Raw genomic sequence first — 21504 nt, 5'->3', positions numbered from 1 at the left:
ATTCTCAAAATAAGTGGTTTTGCTTCTGAACATACGGGGGTTAATGAATATATATATACATAATGCCACAATGAGGTCTGTGTGCTCTATTACTTTGAACTGAACAAGTCTGATGTAATATATTCTCCTATCGACATGTGAAACCCAGCAATGTTGAGGAGAAAAAAACCCCTAAAAACTCAGCCAGCCCTCTTTATCTAAGAGTCTTTGTTATCAATTATAAAGAAAGATTTCTCCAAACAGCTGGAAGATGAAATACACAAGGAATAAAAATAAAAGTGATAATATTTTATATGTGGATACAGTATATAAAACATGTAACACCACTATTCAGACATCTTTTCTCTCTCCCTAAATCTAAATTATCTCAGAAGACAGTACTTCAAAATGCTCTAGAAATTTGAGTGAAATTAAAATCCATAGCCTCCTTTATATTATTTCTTAAAGAGATTTTTTTCTCCCTTACTCAAAGCACATATTTTTCCCCAAATTACAGTAACATAAAATATTCACATTCTTTAACCTAAGAGTTGCAATTCCTTCTGGCTACCTCTGATGATTTTTCCCCCCTAGAAAAAAGGCCAATATACTTCCTGGTTATCAGGAAAGCAGATCCAAAAGGTAGGATAATTGGTAACACGGAGGCCCAACAATGGCAAAGTGGATTTCAACTCCATTGCCATGCGACTGATCATATAATTTGGATATAAATGCAAATCAAAGCCTGCTCCTAGAGAAACAACCCACTGAAAGACTTGTCTTGAAGGATTAATCTAAAGAAAGTGTCCCTTTTCCACAAAATCATTGATTTTGTACATTTTTTATTTTTTTATTTTGTACATTTTAAACTGAACTCAAGGTTTCAATATGAATGCAGACATTTGGTATTTCCTTTTAACCCTATTATCTCTGTCACCACAGAGGTAGATTTACTTTGTAACTATATTTAATGCAAAAGATAGACATAAAGAACAAGAGGTGATTTGGAACCCTAAAAGCAATGTAAATATTAAACAATGATAAGAGGTCACATCGAATCAGCATCCAAACAGAACCCAAAGGCTAGGAAACAAGGCTGAGTTTCCATTTTTCTACCAGGAGCCAGAGACTGCTTCACTTTCTGATATAATAAAACTTGTTTCAAAGAGGTCATAGCAGGTATCCATTACTATAAATTATTCTGGTAATATCTGATGAATATTTGGTAATATTTGAGGTAGATGCTTCCACTTCTAAAAACAGCCAGATGAGTTAAACAGAAATCAGCAAGAGTAGCTCTTGAATGGTTACAAATTTCAAGAATGACATCAAATTATAAACTATGTATTTTAAAACGGTACCATTGGTTAAAGTTCCCAACGTTGAATACTTATTTGGCTGATGGGCACGTTCAAAAACAATACTCCCTCCAGTATTCTTTTACCAACCAGGACTTACTGGAAGACTGGAGGCCACCAGGCCACACAATGCACCTAAGGCAAGCGATTATAAGGAGGGGATGCATGCCCCGAAGTGGCTTGCTGCTCAATCAATAATCCAGACAGAACAGATGGGGGAAAAAATTAAACATCCAAACAAACTGTCTGTACACCTATGTTGTGAAAGTAAACTGCGAGCTTGCATGAACCAATTTACCACTAATTCAAAAACGAGTTTTTCCCCCGGTAACCTTGTATTTCAGGTAATGGGTATGCATGTATTTTCTATATAAACATACACTTCTATACTTTGTCATTTGTGGAAATCCATTACGTATTCTTATCATCATAGGAATCTGCTTTAAAAAAAAACAGAAAAGGGGCACCTGGGTGGCTCAGCAATTGAGCCTCTGCCTTTGGCTCAGGGCATAGTCCTGGAATCGAGTCCCACATTGGGCTCCCCGCAGGGAGCCTGCTTCTTCCTCTACCTATGTCTCTGCCTCTCATGAATAAATAAAATCTTTAAAAAAAAAAAAAAAAAGGGAGGGCTGTTAAGTCTTCTGATCCAGATTCTAAAATGTACGAAAGCTTCAGGGGAAGTATGTATTTCATGAGAATTATGAATTCCAAGGTTTCTCAGTATTTTCTTCATAAATACAGGTTTTCTGCCTGGAGCTTCACTGCTCTGTTAATTCTCAAGAGACTGAAACTGTACAGGCCACTAGCTCTTGTAAGCTGTATGCTCTGTCCTAGCACATACACCTCAGTACAGCTGACCGCGCGCTCTCTAAAGCAATCTCTGGCTAGCACAGGCAACACGCTTGAACAAGATGCAACGCTAGTGGCCGAATCACTCTTATGCACAGCTTCCCAGAAATTTCTCAACTTCCCTGGTATCCCGGAACAACAGACATCAAGGGGTTTTAGGAAACTGGGCCTTTGCCACTGAAGTTAAAACAGCTGATGTAACATACTACAGGCAATCACCAGCATGCAGCCAGTTGGGGTGGATTTTGTCTCTGTTCTTGTGCTTCAGAGAATCTACAATTACACTTTATACTTAACCTAGAATCATCCTAAAGCACTGAATGCAAATATTCATACTGTTAAAGCCAAAACACTGTACATAGCTGAGAAGAACTTTAGGTGAAAACTAGCCGCCACAGGAACTGACTGGCCTCTGGGGAAGGAGCCCCAACTTACTGACACCAAGAGACCGTCAAAGTTGAACTAGAAATATTATTTTCATTTATATTTAAATAATATCCAATTTGGGGAGAAAGTGGGATGATTTTTTTCTTTTATTTATTTATTTATTCATTAAGAGACACAAAGAGAGAGAGAGAGAGAGAGAGAGAGAGAGACAGACAGACACAGACACAGACACAGATAGAGGAGAAGCAGGCTCCATGCAGGAAGCCCGACGCAGGACTCGATCCCGGGACTCCAGGATCATGCCCTGGGCTGAAGGCAGGAGCCAAACCACTGAGCAACCCAGGGATCCCCTGGGATGATTTTTAATATTATCCAGAAACAATATAAGCAGTAAGCCGACTCACGACAGTTTCAAGTCCTTAACTATGCTTATACGAGAGCAGACAATGATCTACCTGAACTAATGACCATGCTCCTTCACTTCATTTCTGCCTTAATATTGATGAATCCTTTCTGGAGCCATTCAGGAGGATGAAGGTTTTCAAAAAGGCCTTAAGAGGATGAGTGTTGCATGAATTATAAATACATAAAGTAAAGATGCACACAGTATAAAGTTTTAGGCTACTAAAACTTTGTATTTTTACAAAATGCTTAGGCATTTCAGGACTTAGTTTCATAATCTGTTAGATGTAGTAGAATTTCATCCAAGGGATCAGCAAACTGCAACTGTGTGCTACTATTTTGACCTATGGATTAAATGTGTAAACACATGTTAACTTGGACTCATTCATCTCTCTTAAAATCTCCAAGAGACAATACTGACAAGAACCCATACTGTAATGATGTCTTTTACATCTATTCTTTGTTGCATTTAAGATAAATACATACAAATTCCATTTCATACCTTTAAATCAAGTTGGAGATCTAACTGCTCCCCCCATCTATACCACTCTGTGCCAGCAACTACCTTTATTCTTAATTTATGGATGCTCCCAGTTCAATCTGAACAAGTGACTGTGTATCTCTGGCTTTAAATTTCTAAGAAATTTAACATCCATTTGTGCTACTACCTCTATAGCATCATGATAACTTCAAGCAAAATCTTTTTCTTAAAATCATCAGCAAAATATTCTGTTCTCTTTCAGATATTTTCAAATTATACATTATACGAAAGATAGAAAAGGTGATAGGCTTCAAAAGACAAGGGAATAAAATGACAGCAAGTGAACGTTTTCTATAAATGAGGTTCTGAAAACTAAGAACGCATCAAACAATGCATCTTTAGACATTGGAAAAAAATATTTTACACTTACATGAAATCAAATTATGTATATATTTTTTCTGAATATCAACCACAACTCGATACTACGTATTTTCCAACAGCCAAGCCATTTTTCTGCAATCTTTTTGTTAGTTCTAACTTGATTATCAAATAATTTTTATTTTTACACTATTACAGAAGTGCATTTCTCTAGGTTTCCAAAACCACCTTATTCAACCTTCCCCATCTGTCACCATCTGCTTCTTTTTAGCATGTACTTTTTTGTGTGATCACATAAGCATGTGAAAAATAACTAACATTCAGATGATTATCTGCTGGTACATTTGAGGACTGGGCATAATAAAAGTGAACTGCCAAAACGTACTTAACACTTTTAATTTTGTTGGGTCTTGCATGTAAGCTACATTTGATTTTCAAACTGTTTTACAGTTGGAAAGTTGATCAGGTACTGCTAACTCAAGAGCAAAGCTGAGACTAAATAATTAGCACTGCATAAAATGGTTTGGATTCACTGAGAGCCAAATCAAATAATAAAATTTAACAGTAAGATTTTATATGTGATTTCCAGTTTCTTTTATGATTTCTCGGTTGAAAATACAGTATCAATCACAAAAACAAAATCTCCTCAAAATATATTATTGTCCATAATGTATGGCAGGTGAAGTTTCTTTCTTTCTAATATAGGAATGAGCAAAAACATGTTCATTTACAACCACAGACAGTAATGCATTTTTAGAGATGTGGGACACTAAATGCATACTTTATACATCTGTTAAGACTTTATTTCTTCAACCTCTTAAAAAAAAAAGATGATTTTTTTCCCTTAACAATAAATATCTCTAATTCTTCATCAAAAGAGGTAAGAGAACAAATACTTGTAAATACTTTTTCCCAGAAATGGCATTTTTATATCGTAAGAGTCATCTTTCCTGGTGTTCTCTGGAGCAAGAAAAAGCTTAAGTTTACTTAAAATTTGTTTTTAACATCAGCTATGACTAACATCTCAGACAGCTAACAATTGGTTTTGACTTGATTGCTAAGTCTTTTTTGAAGTATATTTTCATATATCCTTAAGTAGCAAAGCATTTCTGCCAGATTAGATTAAGACAATGGAAAAGGCAGAGGGTGACCACCACTAGATGAAGCACAGGTGACACTGAGACCTCTCCATAATGTGTAAACAAGTCTTGTGTAGGAAGAGAAAACGCTGACAGTGAACCAGGGAAGCAGTGATCAGGAACGTATTCCAGGTCTGACAAGCAACTACAACTTAGACACCATGAAGAAAGTCTGGCACTGATGATGGAATGTACTAGAAATTTCAAGGTTCAAGAAAAGTGAGAGACACCATCTGAAGGGAAGAGGCTGGTTTCAGCTCTTGCCCACCCCTCTAACTCTGATCATGTTGATCTGATGACATTATTGCCTGGCTCTCAATTCAAAAGTGACTTTTCTTTATCCAAGAAATCAAACCTCAACCCCTTTGCATTCCAGTCCCCATCTCTCTGCCCAGTCTCCTGTCCTCCTGCTTCCCGTTCAGTTCACTGCCACTAGACCCTCCCTGCAGGCCTACCCACCCTCCCACTACACTTCTCCTCCCACTATGGTGGGCATAACTCTAGTAAACCAATTATTTTCTTGCACAGTAATGATTGTTTTCTGTCTCTCTCTTTTTAAAAAGATTTTATTTATTCATGAGACACACACACACACACACACAGAGAGGCAGAGACACAGGTAGAGGAAGGTAGAGGGAGGTAGAGGGAGAGAGAAACTCAATGCAGGGAGCCTGATGTGGAACTCCTGATGTGGGTCTCCAGGATCAGGCCCTGGGCTGAAGGCGGCACTAAACCACTGCTGCATGTTATCTGTCTCTTATCACCCGAGTAAACAGCAAGCTACTCGAGGACAAAACCCATTTCTTACTATCTTTGTATTCCCAGCCCCTAACGTAACATATGATACCTAATAAATACTCTGCAAATATCTCTTTAACTAAGGAGAATGTTCTTCAGTGAAATGGCCCCTATCAGAGACCAGAGAAAAGAACTTAAAATTCTTGTTCTTAAAAGTAAGAGTAAATACATTCAAAGTTACCCCTATTTAACAAAAATGCAATGATTGACATAAATGCTTAAAATGTAAGAATTTAAATTGCATGAGAAGTTAGTTGTTTCAGGAACTGTCATCCCCAAATGGTAATGATAGTAAACGGAAAAAAAAGGGGTCGAGACTGTAATTATAGATCAATACACATCAGCCATGGGTACAGAAATGGCTGTTAAAGACCAGACATCTGCAATATTAAAAAAAAGAAAAGAAAAAGGTACACAGAAATTTCTTACTTGTTTTTAAAAATAAAATGATAATTTCTTGGGAATTATAAAGTTTCAATTTAGAAACAACTGGACTCTTCTTGCATGAAATTCTTGGTTTTGTTCTTCAGCTGATGATATAAGCATGTAAAACAGTACCTTTGCCTCTTAGATCAACTGCTTCTGTATGAAATGTGTTTATCTTCTTCAGAAATAATTTCCCCTGATTGTGACACAACTAGTTTTGTTATTCTCAATACACGATAGTATTATCTATGGCGCAGGGATAGCAGGGATACTTGAACTCCAGAGAAACAAAGAGTGAGTTCTTCATGATATTCACAAAACAACCCTATTCTAGAAAATATGATCTCATATTTGAATAAATAAGGAAAAGTGTTCCGAAAATTTTACCTAATTCACCACAAAAATGGAGGATCTTAAACTCCAGATTTTACTTTTTTTTTTTATTTTTTTTTTAAATTTTTTTTTTATTTATTTATGATAGTCACAGAGAGAGAGAGAGGCAGAGATACAGGCGGAGGGAGAAGCAGGCTCCATGCACCGGGAGCCTGATGTGGGATTCGATCCCGGGTCTCCAGGATCGCGCCCTGGGCCAAAGGCAGGCGCCAAACCGCTGCGCCACCCAGGGATCCCCTAACTCCAGATTTTATAACAGAGAAAAATAATATTGTTGGCAGCCTGCAAGGAAATAATATTTGGAAATGTACTGTACTTCAAACTATTAGCACTTATTTATAATAGTGCAACATTCTTGAAATGTAAATTTACTAATTGAAGAAGACTGTTATAATAACAAACTGCTATGAGTTAGGTACAGGTATAGGGAATGCTAGTGTTCTCTATGTATTCCTACTTCTTAATTTCTTTTAATTACCTTTTCCTTTTGAGCATTTATAAAGCATTTATTTTATTTTATTTTATTTTATTTTATTTTATTTATTTATTTTAATTTATTTATTTATGATAGACATAGAGAGAGAGAGAGGCAGAGACACAGGAGGAGGGAGAAACAGGCTCCATGCCGGGAGCCCGACGTGGGACTCGATCCCGGGACTCCAGGATCGAGTCCTGGGCCAAAGGCAGGCGCTAAACCACTGAGCCACCCAGGGATCCCCTAAAGCATTCATTTTAAAAATGACAATTATTCATGTTTATTAAATGGTCTTGAAATTGTGACTTTGGGGGCCATCATATATGTAGCTAAAATAGGAAGAGTGGCCTTTATGAGATGGACCTAGTTAGAACCCTGATCCTCTTGCTGACAAATCCCTGCTGTGTACAGACTCCATTAAAAAGAAGTTCTGATCCTCAGTTCTCTCACCTTTAAAAAAAAACATCAGGGATGCTATCACCAAAGGTCATTCCAAACATGCAACACACATATATAGCAGATGTTCAATAAACTAATATCCATCCACCAAAGATCACTGCCTCCCTGTTTGGCTCCAGCCACACCAATCTTCTTAGAGTTTGAGGGAAGAACCGAGCACGTTAATGTCTCAGGGTTTTACACTAGCTGCTCTATGGGTCTGGAAAGCTTGTCTCCTTTACTTCCACAAGAGCTTTTGCCTTCTTAGCATTCAGGTGTCTGGTCAACCATCACTTCCTTGAGCAGCCTGTCATTAGAAGATTGCATCTTCCAAAGACAACTGCAACAGTGCCTTCTGTGCTCTTCTACAATGGGGACGTGGAGATCGATGTCACCACCCCTTCAAAAGGTGTCGGCTCAGACTGCTCAAGCAGTCAGCCTATGACAGAGATAACACATGATTTCCGAAACCAGGCCATAAAAGGAGAAGCAATGCACAAATGTTCACAACAGCATTATAGCCCCAAACTGGAAGCAAACCAAATGTCCACTGATTGAACGGATAAACAAGATGTGGCATGTCCATTCAATGGAATATTAGTTGGCTGTTAAAAGGAACAAAGTACCAAGAAAATGCTAAAAACATGGATGAATCTTGAAAACACACTATATGAAAGAAGCCAGGACACAGAACGCAGTAAGAGTAAATACATTCAAAGTATGTATTTACTTAGCCTACAAAGGCTCCCCTATTGTAGGATTCCCCTGATATGAAATATCCAGAATAATGACATCTACAGAGACAAAGTAGACTATAGCTCCCTGCAGGGGAGGGGGGCTAACTGGTCTGGGTTCTGTTGTCAATGATGAAAATACTGTGGAATCTGACAGTGGTAACAGTTACACACCTGTGTGAATGTAGTAAAAAACCACTGCTGGATTTTATGGTATGTGGCCTGTACTCTAATAAAATTATTACAAATATACCGTGAAAAAGAATTTGCAAAAAACCAACAAAACATTTCTAAATGGTTTACTAGGGGAACAAAAAAGCAAAAACAATGGGAAGCAGCTGGTGACTTGTTCCCTGGGACTTCCACTTTTAGAATCCAAAGCCAGAGAAGTCCAGACCCATGGTGAGGCTGAGGCTCTAGGTCACTACTCCAGTTGATAGCATGTCATGGTACCAGCAGACTGGAGCATCAACTGCCGGATGAGTGAGGATGCTTCCACGTTCCAGCCTCCAGCCACATGGTCCCAACACTGCTGTAAAGTCCTTCTGGCTGAGGCCCCACATGCTGTGGAGCAGAGATAAGCCATCCTTGCTGTCCCCTGATTATCCCTGACTCTGAATCAGAGATCACATAAAATGCTTGTTTTTCACTATTACGATTTGGAATGGTTTGTTACAAGGCAATAGTAATTTGAATTCTATCTAAAATAGCTACCATACCACACCCTTCCCTTTATCTAGCTTTATTTCTCTTCCTGACCCTTATATTCATTAGATGACATTATGGTACTTACTTATTTTTATTGTTTTGCTCCAGAGAGCAGGGTCTTTTATGTCTCCTGTAACCACATCACCCAGGCAAATACTTAATACGTAGTTGACACACGATATATATTTATTGAATTAACAAATTAACAAATTATTATGGAACCCTCAGCATGGGGAGGTCACTGTTTGGAACCTCCTTTGGCATGAATTCCAAGATGTAGCTACTGTCATTTCATTAACTTTCCCTATAAAATACTTTCCAATAATGAAGTATGGAAATCCACAATACTATGAATATAAACTGTCTTTGTTTTGATGGAAAATCCAAGATGGCTTATAAAACCGCAAACATTCTTGCTGATGTCATTCGATTATTTGATTTTAATGAATGGATCAAAATGGGCATAATCTAGAAATAAAATGTATATGGCCAAAAATAAGAAGTGACTTACTCTACTGAAGCTATTAGTACCTTTGTGTTCAAAACATTTAACTGCTACATATTCTTGCTCTATAATACCATGCTAAACGAGTCAGAGCAAAATAGTTTTGATTCACATTGGTGGAATTTAAGAAACAAAATAAATGAGCAAAGGGAAAGAGACAAATCAAGAAACAGACTCTTTGTAGTTAAGAACACACTGATGGTCACCAGAGGGGAGGTGGTGGGAGGATGGATGACATAGGTGATGGTGATTAATAAGAACCCACTTATCATGAACCGTGAGTCATGTACAGATATGCTGAATCACTATATTGCATGCCTGAAACTGATAAAACACTGTATGTTAACTATACCGGAATTAAAAATTTTTAAAAAGTAGTAGGTACTGCAGTGTTTTTTTAAAGCTATATGGTTTACTTCATAAAACATTATGGCCATGTTAGTTTTTCCTATGAATGGAAGCATAGCCTACCTCTGGTGCCAGATACTCTGGTGTGCCACAGAATGTCTTCATGGTGGCTGCATCTGTAATCCCTTCTTTGCAAAGTCCAAAATCTGTAATTTTTATGTGGCCATCTTTATCCAGCATCAAATTCTCCAACTGTGTAGTAAGAAAAATGACATAATTTGTTTTATAGTTTTCAAAAATAGGAAAATACTGCTTTGCAAAATTATTGAATGCTGCGTTAAGTTATTTTGGAAAGAGGACATTGCTGTAGTTAATAGAACTTTCAGCACTTACAAACCCTACAGCTTCCTAAGTCATGTGTAAAAAGAAACATGTTTTATCAAATACTTCATGATGATAAAATTATTGATTTTTTAAACCAATGGCAGTAAGAACCATTATTGTGTAAGTTCTGAGTACTAAAACCTAAGTAACTTCTCAAAGATAACAGCGATCCTTTTTTTTTTTCTTAATAAATTGTGATCTAAACAACCCCAAAGAGACGAGCATCTTCTAGATATATACAGATGGTTTTCAATAATTGCTCTTGGGAATCTATTGCTATTATAAAATATTCACTTACAGAAATGTTTTTTGGTGGTTGTTGTAAATCAAACCTAAATCTTATTTTGTAAGGTAAGGCGATATCCTCTTTTTGAAGATCTTTGTAATAAAGAAATACCAACCCTTTTAAACATAAAAAGAAAAAGAATATCAAAGTCAAACATTCAACAGTTAGTGAAAATATATAGCACAAATATTATAAAACTGGAATCTCTTTGAACCCATTAATTCAAAAACACCAAAGAGAATCATAAAGACTTAACTAAAGAACCAAAGAGCAAGATCATTGACCTCAAGTGGAAATTATAAATGTCGGGAGTGGAGGTGGGGAGTGGAGGGAGGAGTTTGTGCAAAATCAATGCAATTAAAAATAGCAAAAAATAACTGATCTTTTCCTTCCAATTTGAACCCAAATTTAGGATTATCGTCACACAAGTACACATATGAGTTCTAACTTGTGATCCTGCAGCGTTATATAGACAAGGCTCCTAAGCTTCCTCAGTCATATAGATATAACCTAAAGGTACACACAAGAAAATACATACACAAGAAACACGTGACAAATGTATTAGCAGGATAAATGACATTTAGCTTAGTTAAGGAGTAGATACTGATTCTCCTCCTTTATGTGATGACATATAACAGTGCTTACCTGAACTTCTGAAGTCAATATCAATTTCAAAACAGAACTCCATATAAGAATATAAATAGATATCAATCATATAAAATGTGATATTGTACTTTGTCATATTATCCAAGGTCTTACAAATGACTTTGTAACTTAACTTTCCAAAGTTAAGGAAGCTATATTCACTAAAGAAAACATGAGAAGAGACCTAAGTCCTTGAATATAGTACTTAGATGTGGTTCTGGCTGAACTAAATGCTCAGTGCATGTTTCATGTACTGTACAGACTTCAGGGACATAAGTATGTCTTTCCTTGGTCTACAGGAAGATGAACGAACCCTAAATATATTGTTGACTCTTTCAAAAATATAAGTTCTTTAATTTTATCTAAATTCAGATATCTTGCATCTTCCTTCTGCTCCTCCACTAACTGGAACCTAAAAACCAAGCCTAATTTGCACAGTGGCAACAGGTCCTGAATACTGAAACCAGCCAAAAACATCCAGAAAGAGTCTCTCTGTCTATGTCCCTTTCTTCAGATCACCACTGCCTGGCTCTGGTCTTTCTCTTCTTCATGCCTCTTATTTTCTATCCCTTTTCCTTCTCTTTCAAAAACACCCTCTTCTACTCTTTCCCATCTCGCCCTACTGAGAAGTATATGCCAGAGAGTCTGTCTGTTGAATAAAAAATAAAAACTCAAATTAAATCATAAAATGCTGAAAGGTCTTCTGAAAATATTTAATAAATCTCTTTTCATTAACATTATAAAAATTCCTGCTTGTTTTATAAATCAGCTTTTTAAAAAGTGATTACAATAAATAGTAAGAAATAAGGCCAGCCTAAGGGATGACAGTGAGAGGTGGAGCGAGGTAGCACACTGCAGGGGAGGCAGAAGAGGGCAAAATGGTCATATATGGAGTCAGAGGACACATATTAAGTTCAAGCTTTGTCCTTTCTAACTGTGCAACCTTGAGCATGCTATTGAGTTCTATGTCCCTCAACTTCATCTATGAAACAGAGGTAAGTAACAGGAGCATCCAAGGTGGTTGCTTTGAGAATTAGATATGGAGTGCAGAACTTTACACACCATAAGCATTCGATAGATGTATTGATCATTTATTAACAGTGGAGAGCTTAATGATGAATTAAAAGTTATCACAACGGTGTGTGCTCTTCAAGACAACACAGGAAAGTTCTGGAACAGAACCCAATAAAACACTTTGGTCAGCTCATGACATTGTTAAAAACATAGTCGATATTCCTACTGAATAAAACAACAAAACATAAATACTTCATTGTTTTTGAGCCTTTTTTTTTTTTAAGATTTTATTCATTTATTCATGAGAGGCACACAGAGAGAGAGAAAGAGGCAGAGAAAGAGGGAGAACCAGGGTCCATGCAGGGAGCCCAACATGGGACTCGATCCTGGGTCTCCAGGATCATGCTCTGGGCCGAAGGCGGCTGGGCCACTGGGACTGCCCTGAGCCCGTTTTTTAATGGTGTCCACCTCCTCCCACCAACTATTTTTGCTTTCTCACCATCTTAAAATATCATTTTTTTGAGAACGACTGCCAAAAAAACCAACTTATCCATCAAAAGTATCAACAATAGAGATGCATCCCTTGCAGAAAGGATATCTCCAAATCTACTCTTGTATAAAGATAAATTGGGGGTAACCAAGTATCCAATCTTGTTTAAAAATACATAATAATTTGATGCAGATGCCTAGCAAAGTTTCTTCAAAATGTTAAAAACCATCAGTGTTGTGATTAACGAATGTGAAGGATGCACAGAATCACCTGGAAATCTTTTCAAAGCAGATCAATGGCTTAAGTATAATAAAAATCACCTGGAAATCACTTCCTTCGTGCATTTAACACTAAAGGGGACTTACTTAATCACACATTCTGTGTAAAGGAGAAATAAAAATAAAAATATTTACAAATGATCTCTTTGGTTCTTTCCTAAATCTCATGGCTAACCTTCTTCCTTTGGCTGGCTGGAAAGCACACAATGCACAGTGTCGCTTACTGTTCAGGTCTCTCTACTTGTAAATTTCAAATCCATTTGTTTTTACCTCCAATCAGTCTAGTTTCCAAGACTGAACATAGGCATTATGTTTTTGCCCCATGGGTCCCTCCACTGGCAAAAGCAATGACAAAGTCAAATAGGAGGTTTGAGAGAAAAAATTATAATTATTAACAATCTGAGTGATGATTATCTGTCCAGTTAGAGAGGGTTGCTTTCTAACATTTCGTTCTTTGAGGAAAGAAAAAAAATGTTTAGACCTTACCTCACAGGGTTCCCATAAAAAAAATGGTAACATTTTTACCCAACAGGAGTGGACAGCCTCTACCTGACAAAAGGTCTTGATTCAGTGTATATAAAAAAATATATACTAGATTTGACATCTTTTTTCCTCTATGCTTTGTGGACAAGAAATCATTGCAAGAAAGTACTATGCTCTTTCTTGTTCTTGCTGGTGTCTAGCATAAAATAAGACCCTAAAAATCCTTGCTGTCCTTAATATAGTGCTTCTCAACACTTCATAGTACAATTACAAATGAAATCTGTAGGGCGTATCAGGATCAGTGGACAGGCTGCCTGAGGCCAGAGCTGACTGAACCAGAGGCTCCCTGAGCCACCTGCGCACTGCGGGAGGCCATGGCTTGGGCACACTTGTGACCCATCTATGGTGCACAGGCTGGGAAGCTCTGATACACGCCAGGCTGGCTAAATTTTTGTACACTCCCTAATATTCTAATATAGATACACATTCTAATATCTAAGTATCGTACTTATCTCTGAGGTATCATTTTATTTAAATGGATGACACTGTGATTAAAAGAAGGAATGAGAACAGCAGTTCCCAAGGGCTCTGACAGCTGTTGGACAGTATAAGCAATCCCCCTCACTTACTCTTAGGCTCCATCATGGCACCATTATGTCAAACCCAATGTTCCATACCAAGCTGCCTTCGGGCCCAAGAATGGCGTAAGGAATGTCCTCTGCATACTGCCCTCTCAGGTTTAGGGGTATCAGAGTGTCAACATGTCATACAAGTTGACCTGTAGGAACTTAATGACCACAGAGTTAAGACTGTGTGTTGAAATACTGAAGGAAAAACGTCTCTGCTTCGACCTGCCTGAGCTAGTACAGGATTCCTGAAGTATAACAGCAGAGAACCCACCTGTGCGGCCAGGCTGCTTAAGAACCTGCCTACACATAAGGAATGTAGCCCAACAGTACAATTTGATTTTCGAGGGTGAAGGGGTTCTTAATAGCAGTGGCTTAAAATTTTTATAGAAGAGGGAATCCAGAGTGACTGACAAGAGTCAGAAGTAGGAGCTGGAGGATGGGTCTCGAGACTCGTAGGTAAAGCCAGCACACTGCTCCGGTTTAGCCTGCGGGTTTATCTGGGGCAAGTGTCACGAGCTGAAGAAGACCGAGAAGACTCTCGGACTATCCTTTTGCACCAGCATCGAGCCTTGGAACCTACCTAATCTATTTGTTGGTTTCTCATGCTAATAATGTAAATGGTCACATTAACCATGAAATGCTGTAATTAGGTAGAGAACCAGATCAGATGAACTATCGATAGAATGTGGTAGCAATTGATGTATGATTTTCTGCCCTTTGCCCTCTTATATAAAGTCTAGAGAAATTAATTCTTAAAGAATTCCAGTATCCTTATATGCACCTTTGCATATGTCCCTACTCAGCTCATTCTGTACTTGGATGGCATGGACTTTGAAAAGAAAACTTTCACTTGCAAAATAAGAACAAGCAGAAAGGAAGATTTAATATAATTCGCATCACTGATAAAATCTCAAAAGAGACTTCTTCAAATTTTTACACTATCATGAAGATATGCCAGTTTTTCCTAAGTAATCACAAAAGATTTGAGTCCTCACTAAAAGAAAATTTCATATTATGATGTGTATTGATAAACTAAGCAAACTTACTTTGAAAAGTGCAACAAAAGTTGTAATAATTTATCTGCTGCTATGAATACCAACTTCATTAGGAACTATGAACTAATAAAATATCTTAAATTAACTTGCACATGAAATAAGGTTTTCCCTCCAATGATCAATCGGGCATCAGCAAATAGGTACGGATTTCCTTGAGAGGCGCAGTTATGATAGGCATTGCAAATGGATTTGCATTTCAATAAACATAAGGTCATTAGTAAGGAGATGATCAAGACAAATCTGAGGCTGATCAGTTAAAGTGGGTACCTAAATCAGTATTTGATGATGCTGTTTTCAATGTATCTGGTGAAAATATATTTAAAAAACCCATTTTCCTATTTTTGGCAGCTTTATTCAAATTTTAGATTTACAAAGATGTCCTCTAGTTAATCCAATGCATTCCTTCCCCCATGCAGATTTCATTTCAACTCTAGACAGGCAGAAGGGTGTAAGGAGCAGGATACCGGGCCTGGATCTAGGATTCATGATTTTCATAATCTTGACCAAGTCACCACCTTAGTCCCTGACTTCAAGTAAGTCACTTGCTAGGCTTCCAGCTTCAATGACACCACCTGTCAAGTACGGACCAACTTGAAATATCAATGATCCCACCTAAAGGATCTCATTCTGTTATGCACAAACCTGTGCACTACAGATACCAATAACACTTGTATAAATTTGAATGCTAGGCTTTTAATGTCACATGTATTCTTCTCAGTGTGTATTCATGTGGCTTCTGTCCTGTGTTCTATATTTACTCAGACCTTTAAGCTAATACTATATTTTAAGAAAATAAACTTCAGAGAGCAGAGACCACCTAACTGTCTAGTAAACTTAGTGGTTTATGAATAAGTAACTACATGGACTGGTATATATGTACATATATTGCTGTTTAATGATCTTGGTCTAATTCCAACACCAGAAAGGACAGGGCAATGAAACTCTTATTAAATGCACTTTAATATACCAACATGTTGATTCATTTTATAAGAAATGATTAACAAAGACTATTGACCAAGACCATCCCGATGATATCATTCACTGCTCAATACTGGCAATCAGATGAGCATTCTTTTCCCATTTGTTTAGGTTGATAGTTCCTGCTTCCAGCAGAAGTATTCTGAATAGGTTACTGAGTACTTACAAATTATTCTCATCTCCCTGAATCGAGGAAATTCCCCTTTCCCCTATAACTAAGATCCATAGAAGATGACACTTCATGAATGGGGAGAACAGCCTCAGAGAAGAGCTACTTCTAAGTCATTCTGGAAATGCTACATAACTATACATTTCAGCATGTCATATAACTAACTTTCCTTTCAAAAAATATCTAGATTCAAGACATGTAAACATCACTGGATTATTTGGCCATGCAGACATCAAACAGGGAGGCTTCATTTTGTCACATTCCTGATTACAAAGACTTCAGGCTAAATACAATCACACTGTTGATTTGGGTTCATTTCTGGTGCACTTTGGCATCCCTGATCTAAATGGTTTACAGTCGTATAGTTCATTTTTCCTAAATATAGTATTTATAGCTTCTTTTAAACTTTAACGCATAATAGGTTATACATATACTCTAAACTTCATTGTCAGTGTACCAAATACTTTGCGAGAGGATCAGCCTTAGGGTCATTCACAGGGTAAATGTACATGATAAGAACATCTTAAAAGAACCCAGACAAGTGCTTAGAAAACTTAGGAACCCCAGGTGTTTAAAAGGAGTAAGGTGGGCGGGTGGGAAGAATTGTGATTTCTGTTACAGTATGTAAATGTATACCTCATTTCATACAGACTGGATTTCATAAAAGACTCCTATTTCTACAAATCATACTTGAAATGAATTAATATTTAATAAATCGAGCAACTCTATATCAAATCTTAAACCAAGATTACTAAATGATTTACTTTTTTACGAAGTAAGACAGTCACATTTAGAATGTGTTCAAAATGTGTCATGGTACACATTTCCTTAATGTGGCCAATCTAATTCAAAAGAGTGTCATGAGCATTGCTACTATCTTTTATGGGCAACTCCAGGGTTCGACAAAGGATGGCCTGTGAGCGAAATTTAGCCTACCACTTGGTTTTGCAAATCCAGTTTGACCAGAACATAGCCAGCCATGTTCATGCACCTACTGCTCTACAGGCACAGAGGGAAGCAGTTGCAGAGGCGACTATGGGCAGCAGAGCCTATCTAGTTTTTACAGAAGGTCTGCCAATCCCTGAGCTGTTCCGAGAGTCTTGTCAGGAAAAAGTCAGAGAAGCCAAGTCACTACTGTCCATAAAACAATCTAGTACTTTTTAAAATGGAAACTAAACAAATTAATCAAAGGCCTTATTAAAATGCTTCAGGTATTTAAACCCGTCACAAAGTGAATACCAAAATCAAATTAAGTATTTCCTCCCAATAAATATCTTATGTATTATAAACGTTTCTTCATAACACATCATAGGATGGTAGAATGTAATAGTGAAACTTAATTTAGAATGTCTCTGGCAAAGTCACTTGACACTTTGTTGGATGTTTAACGTTACTCATAAATTTCCAGAAAAAGGAAACTATTATTGGTAGGTCATATTTGATCAGAGCAGTCAAGCAGAAACTATGGCGCACGTGAAAGACTCGGACATAAAGGAACTATGTACGTATCAGTGAATGGAATTCCTGTCAAATGCAATGAACTACGTTCTTAAACAGAGAGCTTTTTTTCCCAACTAAATCTGCTTTTCTCCAAACTGTGTAACTTTGTAATTACTTTGTGTTTGTCCCTGTAGTCTCTGCAAAAACAAATTTTGATTACTTTTTTTTTTTTTTACCTTGAGATCACGGTACACAATCTTTCCGGAATGTAGATAGTCCAAGGCAGAGACAATTTCTGCACCATAGAAACGTGTGCGGTCCTCGGAGAACACCCGCTCTCTCGACAAATGGAAAAACAGCTGCAGGGTAAACAGCAGGGACAGGATTGTAATAATTACTGATTTAGTGGGGGAAATTAACACAAACATAAAACACCTCTCATCACCATATTGTGATGATAGATAGTGTACTCTCAGTGGACACTGAGCACTCTTACACAGCAGCTGGCTTATCTTCTCCAGGTTTCCAAGGGGAGACTGCGAGCTGTTAAATCAGCGTTTTAATCAATATACCAATCTTGTTTAAGGCATTCTGCTTGCTACCCATTTAACCTTCAGTTACCAGAGGAAAAAAGTATACATCATCAGATTGCATTTCCTCCTCACTATACTGTTGCTTCCCTCTTTCAAGGATTAGGTGTTGCGTTGAGACATGATTAAAATAAATGTAGAGAACAGAGATGTAATATTTCTACTTAATTATTTGATTTACATTTGATTTCAGAGAAAGGATCGTTGATGTGCTAAAACTGATGGATGTGAACTTGTGATATTCTACAACTGTTGTTGCTTCATCAAATCTCTAGAAATGTTTTCAAAGTCCAAATCAATGTTTTCTACAATGACAAACTGTAAGGCTTCATTTTGTTAATGGCCAAAAGGGACTGAGACGCTCTTGTTATTCCCCTTATGGTTCTATGTCCAAAATAACTGCCACACCAACCTCCCCTCATATAATTACCTAAAACCATAAGCTCATTCACTTCCTGCTCATCATCTACAGGACAGACCACTGCAGTCAACAGGTATTTCCTTTCTGGCTGCTCACTGTGGCCACACACTCAGTTCCCCTCTAAAGCCTAAGCCAGCTCCTTATTTAGAAAACTGCCCATCTCGTTTCTCAGTTCAAAAATGCATCTAGGGAAGGAGCAGGTTCCAGGCACTATGAATGGACTTCCAATGCACTATTTCACTGTATTAAGAAATCTGCTAAGAACAATGAAAGTTTGTTGACAGTGCTGAGTACGCTGCCAGGTATCACGGTAGGTACTTAATACACATCTGTGATTAAAGAAATGAACCAATCAATCAGTGTCTCCTTGACTATAAGATCACAAACTAACTACACCTTCCCATGGATTACGGACTCTTAGCACTTCTACAAATGTGTAAGAATTACAGTTAACCAAGATTTGTTCCTCACACACCAAATCCTAATTTAAGCAACATAAAAAAGACTCCTTCTGACAGATTTCTTTCCTTTTTCCACCTCCACTGAAGAGTCTATCATTATTTTAAGATAATTTTTACACATACCCATTGTCACAGTAGAGTGGGAGGGAATATGAAATAACAATTGCCAAAAAAAGACTGGCTTAACATTAGTTATAGTAAAACTAAAATATCTGACTAACAGTCTCTAAACTCTAATGCTCTCTACTATCTTGTCATATTTTATCAGGTCTATGATGTTCTTGATTGGAATTCCATCATCATTTTAAGTAATAGCCAGAAACAAAGAAGTTGCCAATTAAAGCTATAACCAACCATCAAGTGTAAAAGGCATTCTGACTGCAAAAATGTTAAAATACGTCTTACAAATGATCCAATATAGTATGCCAAAAATCAAACCAATGCATACAATTGTTCAGGAATATTTTTTCAATTTACTCATTTTATATAGGCAGATAATATATATTATTAATGTGTTACCATTCAAATGGGGATGAGAGGAGAAAGAAGTATCTATCACCAGTAAAGCCATTCTGAAAAATTTCTGGGTCAAAATAATTTCTGCCATGCTTTATTCAAAATATCACTAACTTGGATGAAGGAACTCCTATGATCTCTGTGTAAATTTATGGCAATCTTCTAATGGGATGAAAATATTGTTTACATTTCCGAATTTTTAGAAAAATAATGTAAAGCCTACTACTTCCTCATCTACTGTATTAAAGATATAGATCCTCCCTAAATCAATATAATACATGCAGGCTTCTAGATCTTTATTTAGACCATATTCTTCAATTTGTCTCCCAGCCAATTTCTATAAAAATATCAGCTAAAAAAATGATACTTAAGGAGAAAACTCTATTTCTCAATCTGCTGTCCTCTGATGTCTACCCGTTTTACCTTATGGGACTTATTTTTGCAAAGATAACCAAGAATTTCTTGATTGCCAAATTCAATGATCTATTTATAGTCTGTACTTCTTCCTGTTCTGGACCTGAGCACATCGGCTGTTGGCCTCTCTTTGGCTTTGGTGATACAGCTCTCTCCTGCTTTTCTACCTAATTCTCTATATCCTCAGTTTTCTACCTTGGCTTTGAACCAACTTTCCATTTAATGAGCATTAATTATTTTAAAGTCACTGTGTTGAGCACCAGAGAGAGACAAAGATGGCATACAGACATAAAGAAATCATATGAAAACAATAAAAGACCAAAGCACAAAGAAAAAAATGGAAGGGACACAGACAATTAAAATGAGCGGAACACAAATGAATACAGTTTATGAAAACATATCACTTATAATAATCAATGAAATTGAGATAAAAACAAAAATGAGAGAATTTAGTGTATCCAGAAATAGCATTGTCAGTGAAAGTGCTGGGAGATAAGTATCTTTATACACTGGTAGCTGGGATGTAAGCAGATAGCAACTTTTCACAGGGCAATTGGCAATAGATACTAAGATGATTTTTAAAATACCATAGTTCCTCTTTAAAAAAAAAAAAGGAAAGGTAGAAGTCTACAAAAGGATATTCTCTGTAGTAGTACATATAATGGTAAAAATGCAAAAACAGCCTTCGTGCCATGTGGAAAAATAAAATTAGATTTTCATCTAGTATCACACAAAATAAAATTCTGATGTAATTCATAGTTAAATATAAAATATTAAGCTAATTAAAAACTAGAAAATAAGAATGAAAAGCCCACAGGGCCAGATTTACCCCCTTGCTCTATACAACTGGGCAAAAATACATAAAACGGAAAAATGACAATTGGGAAAAAATTTATAACAGAATCCTCCTTAGATGCTGGACAACAGGCAGTGCAGGACTAAGATCTTTGTGGAGAGAAACAAATGAGTGAGACCTAAAACCACTGGTCTTCTGTCTGAGGGCACTTTGTGGAACATGACCAGCAGGAAAGGAGATCCCAAGCATAACTCAGAGGTCTCACTATTGGAAAGTGAAAAGCAGATTTTGAGGAGGGTAAGGTGGATAGCATTTGCAGGTCAGAATGAATATCAATGAGGAAGACGCTATACAAAATCTGCACATTGAGTCTGCTGCTGAACATATAACAATGCATGGGTCAGGTTAAGCTCTATGAGAACAAGCAGAGAAGGAATGGACATCTGTATGCCAAATAATTCCTGGAGGTCACTCAGAGCTGAGATGTTCAATTTCTAACCAGTCAGAACAGTGTCATTACCCAACAGCCTGGCATTCAGTAGACATTTTAAAACAGCCAAAGTTAAACACACAAAAGCTAACAAGTATGAAGAAGAGAACAAAATCCAGACATCCATGTAAAATTCCAGTGATCTGGTACTCTGATTAACAATTACG

At 37.1% G+C, this 21504-nt stretch overlaps 1 protein-coding gene across 2 annotated transcripts in view; it reads right to left on the bottom strand.

Moving 5' to 3' along the window:
- Positions 1-21504, bottom strand: part of AKT3 (AKT serine/threonine kinase 3) — a 313971-nt gene that overhangs the window by 50858 nt on the left and 241609 nt on the right. For both annotated transcript variants that reach the window (XM_041751210.1, XM_041751217.1), the window contains 2 exons: positions 17886-18008; positions 9922-10050 (listed from right to left, as the gene is read on the bottom strand). In XM_041751210.1, coding sequence (XP_041607144.1) covers positions 9922-10050; positions 17886-18008 — 252 coding nt within the window. The remainder of the gene's footprint in view (positions 1-9921; positions 10051-17885; positions 18009-21504) is intronic.

This window comes from Vulpes lagopus, chromosome 1 (genome assembly GCF_018345385.1).
Source record: "Vulpes lagopus strain Blue_001 chromosome 1, ASM1834538v1, whole genome shotgun sequence".
Taxonomy (NCBI): domain Eukaryota; kingdom Metazoa; phylum Chordata; class Mammalia; order Carnivora; family Canidae; genus Vulpes; species Vulpes lagopus.
Note: the sequence above shows the minus strand (reverse complement) of the source record. Positions and strands in the feature narration are given on the sequence as shown.